At 41.0% G+C, this 15,085-nt stretch overlaps 1 protein-coding gene across 1 annotated transcript; it reads right to left on the reverse strand.

Moving 5' to 3' along the window:
- Window positions 1-512: 512 nt before the first annotated feature.
- LOC311254295 (delayed-rectifier potassium channel regulatory subunit KCNS2) lies at window positions 513-13,816 on the reverse strand. The gene is made up of 10 exons (XM_084347995.1): window positions 13,571-13,816; window positions 7,036-7,212; window positions 6,809-6,942; window positions 6,395-6,559; window positions 6,117-6,288; window positions 5,323-5,406; window positions 5,066-5,227; window positions 4,824-4,907; window positions 3,256-3,348; window positions 513-3,045 (listed from the first exon to the last, which is right to left on the reverse strand). Exons 2-10 carry the CDS (start codon window positions 7,204-7,206, stop codon window positions 2,584-2,586), a joined length of 1,527 nt encoding a protein of 508 aa, XP_084204121.1. The 5' UTR covers window positions 7,207-7,212; window positions 13,571-13,816; the 3' UTR covers window positions 513-2,583.
- Between the last annotated feature and the right edge of the window lie 1,269 nt (window positions 13,817-15,085).

The raw sequence follows: 15,085 nt of genomic DNA on the forward strand, positions 1-15,085 counted from the left end.
ATGTCATTCGTCTTGTTGAGACGCTCGAACTGTTTCCCTTCTTCTCCTGTTTCAGAACAAAAAGCTCCCAGATTCTGCTGCTTTTCAGGTTCATGCTACGAGAAAATCTTTAAAATGAAGATTTAAACACTTAAATCTTCAGAAAACACATTATTGTTCTCACCCTGTCCACTTCTGCACCACTGGACTAACTGTGTATGTACTCGTTGAATCAGCTTCACCACCAACAGCTCCCACAGTCAAATGTTACTTATGGATTGATGCATCGAAAACAGTAATGTCAAATATAATATTCATGACACTGAGACGGTTCAGAGGAGCCTTTTCCCTGCAGAACAAGTAAAAACAGGACTTTTGCTTTGACAGTGTTGTATTGGTACTTTTCACTCAAGTAAAAGATGTCAGTACTTGTTCAAACACCAAATACTGTGATTTGAATCATAAATTAAAACGGCATCACAAATTTTGTACATAGAAAAAAATCTACATTTCTGCACTTCATCAGTCTTTTACAAATCTTTTCTTTATCCTGTCTTTTAATTTATTTTGCATAATCTTATGTTTGAACATGATGTTTAAAATCTCACTGAAATGAACCCGAACAGAGACAGAAAACAAGAAGAAAATGTTCAATGAAAGAGAAAAACAAGCTGAAAGTGAAGTGAGAGACGTGTCGTGGTGTTTGACGCTCACAGCTGCAGTCAGATCAGCAGCTCATCAAACATCTGTGGAGTCACGATGATGTTAAATGACAGTTTGACAGTTTGTGATCCGTCATCCAGTGAACACAGAGGACGCTTCACACTGAGGGCGTCTTGTAAATGAACTCTGAGGCTCCGCTGGAGCTTCTGTCAGACACAAACTGTCTGTGAAACACTGAACGGCGTGTTTGTTATCAGTGTTCATGGACATATTAGAAAATAAAATGCCGTGTTTGTTCTTGCTTTGATTCCTGCGATGCTGTAGGAGGTAATATTAGATTCTGTGATAGTGTTTCTATTTTTGTCCTGCGAACACCTCGGCTCTGATCCGCCCACCGCTTTGATCCAAACTGAAATATCAGAAAACTAACTGATGAGTTTTGCCTTGAAGTTTGGTTCAGACTCTCATGTTTCCCCTCAGGATGGATTATAACGACTGTCTCCGTCTCTCTGCGTCATCATCAGGTCAAAACTTAAATGTTTTAATGACATTCAGCCTCAAATGTGCTCTGTCCTCAGTGCTAGCATGCTAACACCCTAAACTCAGATGGTAAACATTACACCTGCAGTAATAATTGACATTGTAAGCATGTTAGCATTCTAATGTTAGCATATAGCTGAAAACACCACTGAGCATCAGCCTCAGAGCCGCTGGCATGTCTGTGACGTTATGTAGCATGTCCCAGTCAGTGTCGTCCTGTTACTGACATTTCTAACTTCTAACATGACAATTAATAAGTATTGATGTGTTCATATTTTTATATCGTCACAATACATGGTACATCTAATGTAGTATGACAAAAACACCAGGACGTCCTACTGCCTCTGCTCACATTTTGCAGCATCCAAGCCAACATGCTTATCAAACTATTCTGACCCACATTCCTCTGCACAGCGGATCAGGACCATCGCTGCAACTGACCGACGATGTTTTTGTGATGTCATATCTGAGCCTCTCAAGTCCAGAAAAATAAACATGTTTAACGTTGTGAGAGGGTTCATTTAAACTCAAACCGTGTTTCCCTGAACCTCACTTAGTGTTTCTGTTGACAAAACCGAAAACAAATTGCGACAGAAAAACAAAACAGGAACTTAATAAAAATAATAAATGAAGAATTTAAATCCTGGTGTCTTGAGCGAGAATCCTTTTCGTATCACAGCTCGCTCCAGATGTGGTTTTCGTTACTATTTTGTGAGTTGAAATGATTCAAATCTCATACTTTTTCTTTTCAGTTCAAATATCGCGCTACAGACTGCGACAGATGTATCAGCAGGAGGGTCTGAGCTCAAGGCTCGATGTGATGACGAGGTAGCACGTTGCCCTGACGCTCCTTCAGAGGAGTTCATCAATAAAATCAAGACGACATGAGAAGTGGATGATGAGACGAACATGAAACATGCAGCCTACAGAGGCCAGCGCAGCTTCTTCCACAAACGTTTCTCACAGTTTTTCATGATATTTTTTTATTCAGGTAACTTTATTTGCCCGCATGCTGTTTCACTTCAGTCTTTTCTTCACATTCATGTTTTTAACACAGAAACACGTCCAGTATCAGAGTGAACAAACCTCCCAACATGCACGAACTGAGACAAACTACAGAACAGTCCGTCATGGAAGACCCAAAGTTATCGTCCCACCTGCGTCAGACTTTAGTCACATGCCGTCTATAACTTTGATTTTTAGAAGCGTCTACTCAAACTGCTGCCTTCTTCATTCACCGTCTTCACTGTCTGATGACAGTCAGAGGATCAGGAGTCCAGTCTGACAGCTGACACCAGATCTCCGTGGCGTTGGATCAGATCAGAGTCAGTTTCAGGAACAAACAGGAGCTGAAAACATCCTTCACACTGATTTGAATCTGGTCTGAGGTCGAGCTCGTCGTCACAGCTGACGCAGCTCCTTCATCTTCAGTATCGACGCGTACGACGGATGTTCCACGTAGCTGTAATTGATCACGCCTCCGTCGTCCTCGTAGTCTATATCGTCCTCCTCGATATCATCGATATCGATATCATCATCGTCCAGACACCTGCTGTCCCCGTCCGACCCCTCATCCTCGTCCTCCTCGTCCTCCTCGGGCTCCTTCTCGCAGCTCAGTCTCATCTTCCTGCGGTTGTTGTTCCTCACCGACGCCTCCAGAGCTTTCTGTCTCCGGTAGAAGTGGGAGAACTTGTTGAAGATGATGGTGATGGGCAGCGCCACCACCAGGGTGCCGCCCAGAATGCAGCCGCCTGCCGCCAGCTTCCCGGCCACCGTGACGGGCACCACGTCCCCGTAGCCCACCGTGGTCATGCTCACCGTCCCCCACCACCAGCAGGCCGGGATGGTGTCCAGACCCACATCCTGGAGCAGAGACAGGCGGAGGGGATTCAGATTAACGTGGTGACATTGTTACAAAACAACAAACACGTTGAAATTAAAAAGGACAAGAGACGTTCATGTGAAAAGAAAAGATGAAAGGTTCTGCTCAGTTTCTGGGTCATTTTATGGATGATACAGGAAACTGGTTTAAAGAAACGTAAACATCAAGAGTCAAACAGGATTTAACTTCACCTCCTCATATTCGGCGGTGTATGCGATTCCAGAGAAGACGGACACTCCGACAGCCAGATACAGCAGCAGGATGCCGACCTCACGGTAACTGTGCTGCAGACACAAGATGGAGGACGACTCGTTAAAACTTTACATTACTGCAGGTCAGCGGAGGAGAGGAGAGGAGAGGAGAGGAGAGGAGAGGAGGACATTTAGATTTGGACTACATTATCCTGTAATCCTGTTTCCCCCCGGGGACTCTAAAGACACCAGAGAAGAAGAACGTCCTCCTCAGCTCAGTCGTTTCTAAAAATAAAACGCAGCCTTGATATTTCCATTAATGCAGTGAGTGATGTCACGATGCTTTGTACAAAATATTTCAGATAATTTAATTGTGTTGTTTTTACTTTTAAAGAGGAAACAAAAAGCAAAACAGATGTTTTATGATCAGTGCATGACGAGCTCGTCCTGCAGCCAGCAGCATGAAGCTCTCAACAGAATGAGTCTGATTCTCTTTACGGACATCAGCTGTGATTCAAACCGTCTCTCATTTAAACTGATGTCCTGTGTTTGTCTTCCACAGTAGTTGATATGCAGAGAAGAGAAACTAAAAGCTCCTGAGTCATTGACTGAAGTGCTGCTGCGATCTAAATGTAAAAATAATTCATCCAAATCCGGTAAAGCTGCCACGTTTCAAACGGTAAAACAAATGAGTGAAGACAGCGATGTATCTGCTCACATCACAGCTGATGTGTAACGATGTTTTATACTCAGATGATGCTCTCCTCCGTCCTGTGTTGTGACTGTAACATGACCTGCTGCTCACATCACGTCCACTGTGATGAAACAGCTGCACAGTGGAGGACTGAGGGAGCTGAGACACTTCATGAGACCGAACAAAGAGCTGACATCTGATAGAAACACAGGACGTCCGACTGAACGATTCAGAGCTGAACTTTGATTTGTTTGTTTTTCTTCTTATTTTCTCTCTTTGTTGCTGCTCGGGACGCTTTACCAACCCAACATGTGGCTGTTTGACGTCCTGGGAATGAGACTCAACAATCAACTATCTTTGTGGTGCGTTCAGGAACAGCTGGGACAAATCCTGCTGACTCTACCTTTAACTTTAATAGTCTTTGAATTATATTAACATGACGTGAGCTTCAGTTAGCTTTGACCACAAATGTCCTTCAGAGGGAGACTTTTTACTCTGATACTCTGAGTACATTTAGAGCCTGTACTCTATTACTTTTACTCGAGTAAAGAAGCTGAATCAGTACTTCTACTTTTACCAGAGTCTGTTTTTACACAAGTATCTGAACTTCTACTGGAGGAAAGACTTTGTGGACTACCTCTGATAACTGAATTTTCATTCAACTGTTCCTTTAAATGTTTGTGTGACATCGGCTCAGACCTTCAGACCAACATCTGCTCACAATCCATCAACCTTCATCTGCTGCATCTGCAGAAAGGTCAACGGACCAAAATGTCACAAAGAAGATAAAAGTTAATCTGATTGTTTTTATTGTTTTCGCTGCGAGTCAGGAAGTCAAACGTCATGAAACATACAGACGAGAGTCCGGACTCACCCGAAGTGTCGCTCCCAGTGACCTCAGTCCTGTCGAGTGTCGGGCCAACTTCAAAACCCTGAAGATCCTCATTAACCTGAACACCTGAGAGACACAGAGACACAGAGACAGACAGGGAGACAGACAGAGACAGACAGAGAGACAGAGCTGTGTCAAACATCTGTAGAAGCAGAATGCATCATTAACACACAAACATTTGCTTCACGTCTTATAACAGACAGACTGTATAAAGACTGCTGAACCTGTATGAGCCGTCCCAGGTCTCCCAGCTCAGACTCCGCCCCCACCAGCAGGTCAAAGACCAGGGTGATGTAGATGGGCACCACAGACACCATGTCGATAATGTTCAGAGGGTGATGGAAGAACTTCTTCCTGTTCGGAGCGAGCAGCAGCCGCGTCACCACCTCAAAGACAGAAGATACTGTGTTTTCTGTTTTCATCCATATCTTTACGCACTTCAGCTGTTCGACAATGACACGCTCTGTTTTTGTTTGCTCACCTCGAAGGTGAACCAGCAGGTGCAGAAGACCTCCAGAGCCTGCATGGTCGTGTCCTCGACAATCTTCCCTTCACTGTCAAAAGTCTGAGAGGAGAGAAGGGAAAGAGTAGTGATCACATCTGCAGGACGTTTTAACCTCATTTTCCCTTCTGCTCATCCTGTTAAATATTCCTAAACTCTCCTCACAGCTGGAATTAAAACTGTAATCTGTAATCAGACTGAACAAACACACACATTTCACATTTGTCTTAAAACTTAAAACTTAAAACGTGATGTTTCTAAATCAAGCTCTGCAGTTATGAAGACCGTCTCTTTTTATGATTTCTTAGCGGTTTGATGGACTTTTTACATCAGAGATGATGACGACTAAAAGTGTAAATCACAGAATCTAAAAATATGTGTATTCAGATTGTTCTATTTGAGTTCGTCTACAGGAAGCAGTTCAATTATTTATGCAAACTGCTGCAACTGGTCTGGATTAAGTACCTTAATTTCCTCAATGAGCTCCATAATCAAAGGATTACAGTCACTAAACAGGGCTCGAGCACCGACCAGTGCAAGGAATGACTACTTCCAACGTGAATTACATGTTTTGAGGAACTTAAGGTTTCAGAAACTCATGAAACTTGACACATGTATTGATGGTTCTTGGTCATGGGCGTGTCAAAATGTTTAGCTAGCGCCTCCTAAAGAGCAGCCGTCATGGCAAGGTTGACAAAACTTTGGTAGACCTGTGTATCATATCTGATTCGCTAAAGAAAAGTGTGTTGGGGCCAAGACCTGCTCATGCTGACCTGATACTCTGGCATGCTGTTGATACACATGGTGGCGATGGAGGTCAGCACCACTCCGATGGAGACCAGACTGAAGAGCTTGCTGGGGATGGAGTATCCCGGGTTCTCCAGCGTCAGCCACAGACACTTCCTGGCGTTCCCATAACGCACCTCCTGGAAGTGCTGCATGTCTCTGTGAGGGCGGAGGAAGATGAAGAGTTAACGATCGACACAAAGAGGAAGACGTAGAGGGATGTGAGCGGAGAGCTTGTAGATTTCAAAACGCTCTGTAGTTTTACCTGTTGAGGTCGGAGATCTCGTCCACAGACGTGTCGATGCTGCTGACGTCGCTCTCGTCGTCCCAGCTGCGATGCCGGCTGCTCTCCAGCTTGCGGTCGTGGTAACGGTAACTGCAGCAGCTGTCCAGGAAAAACTCATTGATGCCCCAGTACTCGATCTCCTGACTGTGTGGGAAACATAAGGACAATCAAACCCCACCGAGCTCCACCCAACATCCTGCCAAATGATCAGAGAGAAAACCAACTAAATGGAAGAAATGTCATACTGTGTGTGTCTTTACTGATAACTTTATTCCCCCTGGAGACGTGTGAGAAGGTTACCAGAACAATTCAGGGACAGGAAATGAATGAAATCAAAGTAAAGTTTGTCTGAGAGGCAGGATGATGTTTAACATCAGAGAGAGAGAGACAGACCTGAAGGAGAAGACACACAGCTCCTCCATGATGTGGAGTTTGCCGGTCTGATAAAAGTGGAGGACGTAAGGGAAGAGGCCGGGGTTCCTATCAAAATAAAACTCCTTCTGCTGCACGTCATAGTCGTCACACACCTACAGGAGGGAGGAAGAGAAGGAGGGGAAGAAAGAGGAAAGGTTGAGATTATGGGTAAAAACATGACCCACTCCCAAAACCTTTCCACCCACCTGCAGGATGTCCTCCTCTGAATCACACGCCAGCAGTTTTCCCAGTCTGGTGTCGGGGAACTTCTTCAGCGTGCTGGAGCAGAGGCTCCTCTTCAGACCGCCGACGTTCACGTGGACGAGACCCTCGTCAGAGTCCTGGTGGACCCAGCTGGGCAGGCTCTCCTTCACCATGGTTACCTGCAAACAGTGGAGAAGACCAAACAGAACAAACGTAGCTTCACATTTTAGAGTGTGATCATTCATTTTGGTGATATTTACGTTTTTATACCCTCCAACTCAGAAACCACAGCAGGTGAGGCTAACGTGGCTAACATTATACATGACGCTGCGGGCCGTGCTACAGGTTACTGTCGGCCCGTACTGTATGTAGGGAGGGCTCCTGCTCTGTCTCTGTCAACTGAAGGTCGTTGGCCTGAAGATCTGTTTCATACGTTTCTTATATTTCCTCTCTGCTGTGACACAAGAAGCAACTTTAACGTGACCTGGTCTCCCCCTCAGAGATCAATTATGTTTTTCTGAAGCTCTTTTTTTTTTATTCTTCACACAATTATTTCTGTGAACAACTGAGTGTAAAACACTGTGAATGTCTTCCAGGAGAAAATGTGTCCCGTGATCTTCACATTCAAACAACATAATCTCTCTTCCCTCTCTGCGACGGCTCTCCAGCGCGGCTGTTTGGATCTGCTGTAAACACTCTGAATTTCTGATAACACTTCGTAGGAAACACTTCTCTTCTAGCAGAACACTCACAGGAGTAGACCCAGTCACAAGACCTGTAGTAGGAGATAAAATAAATAGCGGGTAGAGAGGTGAGTCCATTCACAGGATGCTTTTAGCTGTGGCAGAAATCCAAACAGGCACTTTGTTGATTTTTTAAGATGGAGGAAGTCTTTACCTTTCTTTAAAAAGGTACTTTATTGTGCCTTTTATTCCTTCATGAATAATGAAGAGTGATAGTGGAGAAATGAAGGAGAAAGAGAGATGCAACAAAGCTCTCCGGCTGGAATCAAACTAGGGCTGCAGATAATTAGATTGATAGTCAATTAATCTGTAGATTTTTTCTTAATTAATCAATTAGATGTTTGGTTGATGAGTGTTTCCCAAGTTGATGTCTTCAAATGTCTTGTGTTGTTGTTCAGTTTACTGTCTCAGAGGAAATAAACCAGAAAATATTCACATCTAAGAAGCTGGAATCAGAATTTTGACTGAAGAATTACTCAAACCAATTAATCTATTATCAAAATAGTTGGTGGTTAATTTAATAGTCGATAACTAATGGATGAAACGCTGCAGCTCTAATTCAAACTGTGGACGCTGATGCTCATGATCGACGTCTTTAAGGACATTTTTCAAGCTAATAACAGAACAGTATGAATTAATTCCTTCTGGCCATTAAAAGACATCTTTCTAATGTGAAGTGATGGGTTAAAATCCACAGTCCTCGTTCTGTAGAAAAAATACACTCCAAAGTTTATAATGAATTAATATGAGGCTCAGTTTCTTCCGAAGTTGAAATCGTTGTAGGAAATTCCCTCTTTGTTTCCGTCCCTCTGCTGAATCTCAGCAGGAAAACACAAATATATAAAAAAAATTAAAGGAGTATTCATCGACGAGGATGTCCTGAGGACATTCAATCCTTCTATGCAGATTCAGTTACATCAGAGCTGCCTCGTACTGTAACCGCAATGTGTGCTGAGTACCGAGTTAGAGTAACACTGAAACATAATCTCTGTCCTTCGTTCTGCTCATTCAAACGTCATCATACACAACAATTTAATCATTTTGATATAAAACAATGTCAGAATATAAATATTTTAAAACCTTGGAAACAGAAAATCTTTAGTGATGTAAAGCCGCTGTTTCCGTATTCTTTGTTTATTTTTGTCTCATGAAAAGTTTTATAGTTGAGTGAAAATAAACATATCATATAAAAATATTACAACAATTTTACTACCATGAAAGTGAATAACCCACACCTGAAGTGTCTCATAAACATACTTTATAGTAAAAGTATTTTCTTTAAGTAACTAAAAGCACAGGTATCATAAAAATTATATTATTATATAAATATATAATTATAATTATACATAAAATTATTATTATTATTTATTAATATATTATGAATAAGTGTTAAATTCATAGTAATTTAATAATAGCTATATAATATATAATTAAACTTTAGTTAATGAAGTTATACATTTTCATTAACAGGCCCGTCAAAATAGTATTTATAGATGAATCTCACAGTATTTATTTATGACTCACAAAGTGTTATAAACATCAGCTGCAACTTAACAACAAACAAAATAAATATTGTAGCTAACTAAATAACTATTATAAGTTTAGCATATCTGAAATGTATAGAAGCTAAATCAACTTTCAATTTAGCATTTATTAAAGGTGCAATATGTAAGAGTGGTGCTTAAAAACATAACTTCATGAAAATCAACAGAATGTGAAGGTGTGACGTTATGATGTTTAGCATGCTAACAGTTAGCCTCTACCCGACCCAGTCCAAAGCTCCTGTTCTAGCCAAGTAAACACTCAGGGTTCGTGATCCACAGCGCCTCTCTGTGGTTTACTATCTGTTTTTTATTTCGGGGCATCAGAGCGAGGAGGATGCGGGTGCATGACTGATCCACGGGAGACAAAAATACGGTGAATATTATTAAGAAAAAGAGCCACGGTGACGTCACCAGCGCCTTTCTGAAAACGCGAAACGCTCGGAGTGACCGCAAGACACTCGTGCTTCTTTGGGAACACTATGTGGACACACACCCTAACACTCCACCAGTGTTTCGAGCTCCCAGTCCGGACTGCGCAGCTAACAGAGCTAACTGTGGCTACAGTTGGCAGCAGTTAGCGGTTACTCTGGTGATATGCTGCCCCTCATTATTTCGAGTATGTATTCAACAGCCGGCCAGTTCTTAGATGCTGCAGCTTTAATGATGTTTATCATAAAGTGTAACAGATTATCAGATCGGATTCAGCATCGGATTTTTTTTTTTTTTTTTCCCAGGCTCTGATGCAGCATTAAAATCTGCAGAGTAACTAGAAGCCGAACTGAAGTTACCAAATACCTGTAATGGAGTGATATTATAAAGTAGCAGAAAATGGAAATACTGTACCTCAAAATAGTTTTTTAATACAGAGCTTGAGTAAATGTACTTCAATCCACTCAGTATTTGACATTGAAGCTGCAGTTTTGTTTGGAACAAAGTTTTTTAATATAATTATTCTGGATGTGACTCAGACGTCCCTCTTTCCTTCATCTCAAGCTGAGTCAGCAAAAACCAAAACCCTTTAAAAACTTTCTGACGAGGAGGAGCCTGACTTTTATCCTCTCAGCTTCCTCTTGTGATGGGGCCACTCTAATTTCACCTACTCTGCTAAATGCACTTCAAAGACGGGACGACCGGACGCTAATTTGATTGTCCCAGACATTTTAATATAAACTCTGAAACACAGTGTGCGTTGGTGCAGAGCCAGAAAGCTTTTACTGGATTTTTATATCTTTGGAGAATGAATTAATATTTTCCGTGTGTAAGACAGATTTTTTTTAAAAAAGAAGAAAACAATTCAATCATCATTTAGATCCTATCAACATTAACACAGGGTTGAAGCAGCTTGTTTTCATGTGATGATCAAGTTTTAAAAAAAAACACATGTATGCAGCCAAAAGAGACTCCCACGCACGCTCATCTACTGTACTCTGCGTACAAACACCCACACAGTGTACACACTGTCACAATGAAACTATGAAATCACTCAACACATGAATAAATAATAAAGTTCACATCAAACTCTCACACTGTGCAAACATCTTAAAAATGTCAGTTTGTAGTCCTGCCCAAAGGCCTCGAATGTTTCCACTGTGTCCTAAAATACTTTTACAGTACAGCGCTAATGTGGCTGCCAGCAAACATAATTCAGCACAGCTCAGCTGGCAAATGTTGGTTTAACATTGCTTAGCAACAAGTGAAGTTTCAGGGAATGAAGATGTTTTTATGCTAGTGTTTTTTATTTCTGATCAGAGTGACGCCTCCTGGTGTAAAGCTGCTCCTCTCTGACAGGACTGAGGGTATTTGTCCATTATGAGACGGCAGTTAAAAGCCTCCAGCTCCAGGTAAAGTGAGGCTGTAATGTAACGTTATCATGTCTAATTGCAGAGTGTAGGAAATGGCCCAGGTGTTAACCTAATGTGGACTTAATGGTGTTGTAACCAGCAGAGCCGTCTGAATGTTTCTCTCTCTTCCTGCTGCTGTTTAATCACGTTTCTCTCTGACAGTGAACGGTGGTGGGTGTGTATGTGGGAAGCATGTTAGGATTTATAGACGGTAACAACAAACTTTTACTGAAGTTGTGCATTCAAGTGCAATTTTGATATTCTTGTACTTTGAGTGTTTGCATTTTGTGCTGCACATGTCAGAGGGAAATATGACAGTTTTCACTTCACTTGAAGGGGAGCGGTTATAGAGTGGTCTTTAGGTAGAGCGGGACGTCCAGTAATCGAACCCCAAGATACCGAACCCCAAATTCATCAGGTCGGCACCTCGCACGGCAGCCTCTGCCATCAGTGTATGAATGTGTGAATGTGAAGTGTTGTGAAGCTCTTTGAGAGGTCAGTCGACTGGAAAAAGTGTTACAGAAATGCAAGTCCTTCCTGTCTTCGCTGTTTATTGAAGCGTGTGAGAAGAAAATACAAAATCAGCAAGAAAAACTGATTGAAATGCTGAAATAAACAAGTTGTTTGGGACAGGAAGGACCAGAACTGAAAGGCTCGAGGACGATCGTGGAGGAATAAACTGTCCCTGCAAAAATAAATAGATGGGATACACTGATATTCTTGGTTTATTCTGGTGGTTGGGTTGCATCTTTTGTTTTTGGGTTAACTTTTGTAAAGAAGTTTCTAATGCTGCGTTCACGTGCTCCTCTGATGGTTGATGGTAATGTGCTCATTACCATCAACCCAGTGTTTACTTCTGTCCGCCATGTTTCGGCGTCACATGACGTCACCTTGGCGACTCGCGTACCGATGTTTTCTCGGACTTTCCAGGTTGTTGATCTGACTTGAGCTGCGTTCACGTGAATTCTCCCAGAAATATGTGTACAACACAGTGGAACAAACACTGTGAGGCACACGAAGGGGGGACCAGTCTCTAAACTCTTAAAAACATATTGTCTCACATCTTTAATTAGTGTTTTCATTGCATATTATTGTATTATCTAAAATGATCTGTTTACAATGATAAAGACTATTGACGGGGGTTCTATACAGTATCATATCGTTATCATGACATGAGACTTTATCATTTTAGATTCTGGATCTCATATATCCTGATATAACGTAAGTGTTCTCCTGGTTTTAAAGGCTGCGTTACAGTAACGTGATGTCATTTTCTGAACTTACCAGACTGTTTTAATATGTGTCTTTATATGATATCCACATTACTGATGATTATTGATCAAAAATCTCTTATTATTGATATTTTGTTAAAGTACCAATAGTTATCACAACTATACTGTTGCTATGATATTGAGGTATTTGGCGAAATATATCCTGATATTTCATTTTATTTCATTTCATTTCATGAAGAGCTGTTGAGGAGATTGAATGAATGAATGAATCTTATCTGAACACTTTGTTTAAAATAAAAACTCAGTAGCAACTTTGAACAAACGTTCTGACTGTTACTTTGACATCTGGAAAGAAATAAAGACATTAAAACACTGATGATATTAAATAATAATTTGTTTGCTGATTGTAGCGTTAATGAACTAAATCTGCAAAGTAATTAGTAACTAAAGTTTTAAAGTACATTTACATTTACTCAAGTATTCTCCACTGCTTTTGGAGGCAAATATTAAACGTTTTACTTCTCTATGTAATCTGCAAAGTAACTAGTAACTCAAGTCATCAAATCACTGTAGTGGAGTGAGAAACACTATGTTGGCCTCCAACATGTGGTGCAGCGGAAGTATAAAGTAGAAGAAACTGGAAACACTCAAGTAAAGCAAGTACCTCAAAGTTGTATTTAAGTACAGTACTTGAGTAAATGTACTTAGTTACATTCCATCACTGCACTTATGGCGATGAAACTCAAAAATAGAAGTCTCAGCAGTAACAGCAGTTAGTCCAATGACGTGATCACAATAATCTGTATTATCATGTTGTGTACAAGCAACAAACAATCAAACAAACAAACAAACGAAAAGAGAGTAAACAACAGTGTGTGTGTGTGTGTGTGTGTGTGTGTGTGTGTGTGTGTGTGTGTGTGTGTGTCTATAATTACACGTGTGGCCCATGCTGAGCTCTCAGGGGAGCTGCCATGCTGCACATACAGAAATAAAGTTGATCTATAATTCAGCAGAGGGAAGAGCTGCAGCTTCAAACAACACACGGAGACAAACAGTGAAGTGAACACAACACAACACAACACAACACAACACAACACAACACGACACAGAGGAACTGATCAATACATCTCAGCTTCATACACAGGAACATCCCAGATAAAGTGTTGCTGGATCTCACCTGTGAGTTCCGCCACGACTCTCCGTCATCACCATCACCTCCTCCTCTCAGGTCACTTTCACCCCATGATGTCTGGAGGAGAAGTTTCACACTTTCAGCGCTGAGAAAGAGACCAAACTGTCCAACACGGATCGAGCAGAAGAAGAAAACACAGCGAGCTTCTTCTCTCAGAAACTTCCAGGACGACCTCCAGTCCGCCCGCAGCAGCAGACAGTGCAGGGGAGCTGCGGGAGTCCGCCGGGGAGGCGCGCGGTGAGCCTCCGTCCGCGCGTCTGTCCGCGCGCAGCGGAGCATTCGGCCTCTTCCGCCACATTCCGGAGCACGAGCGGAAAATCCCGTCAGGCACGTGCTGCTGTGATGCGTGTGCGGCGCTCAGCGGTCCAATCAGAGCGAGCTAGATTAATTATAAAGTCTTTATTTTCACATCTCCTCAGAGGCGTGGTCTGCTGTGCAGTGGGGGAAAGTAATAAAGTATATTTACTCGAGTACTTTACTTAAGTAACTACATCACTTGAGTATTTTTGTATACGATACTTCTACTCCATTACAATTCAGAGAGAATTATTGTACTTTTTCACTCCACTTCACTTATTTAGAGTTTTGTAAAAAGTACTTATGAGTCATACTCGAGTAAAAGTAAAGATATCACGTTACAACATTACTTTGATAAAAGTGAAAGTCAACCATGTGAATATAATATAATAGTACTTAAAGTATCCAATTTGAAATGTACTCATGTATCATAAGTACTTTTCTGGCAATCAATGTACTTAAGTAACTAAAGTACAAGTAAATGTAACTGCATCAGATATTGTCAGTTTTTTTTAAATCACTAAAGTAAATTGATTAAAAATGCCCTTCTTTGGCTCTGATGTAGCATCCAATCATAAAAGTAACTAGTAACTAAAGTAATCAAGTAAATGTAGTGAAGTAAAAAGTACAATATTTGCCTCCAAATGTAGTGGAGTGGAAGTATAAAGTGGCACAAAATGGAAATACTCAAGTAAAGTACAAGTACCTTAAAGTATCTAAAGACAATATTTGAATAAATGTACTTCATTTAATCACTGATTATTTTACTTTAGTTACTTTGCAGATTCAGTTTAGTAATGCAAGATATAATCAGCAAACAAATCATGATTTAAGATTATCAGTGATTAAATGTAACTAACTACATTTACTCATGTAAAATTTTGAGGTACTGAGTATTTCCATTATTTGCTACTTTAAACTTTCAGTCCACTACATTTTGGAGGTGAATATTGTACTTTTACTCCACTACATTACTTGATAACTTTAGTTGATAGTTACTTTACAGATTGAGTTGAACATAATCAACAAATAAATTATGATTTAATGTTCAATATCAGGTCTGATGGTCGGTAAGCATAATATACAGTATAAACATACATGTAAATATATCAATAATTTACTTTTACTTGTACTTTTGATACTTCAGTACACTCAACCACAGATACTTTGAGACTTTTACTCAAGCGTGACTCGTGTACTTTT

This window comes from Pagrus pagrus (genome assembly GCF_965226575.1).
Source record: "Pagrus pagrus genome assembly, chromosome: 3".
Classification (NCBI taxonomy): Eukaryota; Metazoa; Chordata; class Actinopteri; order Spariformes; family Sparidae; genus Pagrus; species Pagrus pagrus.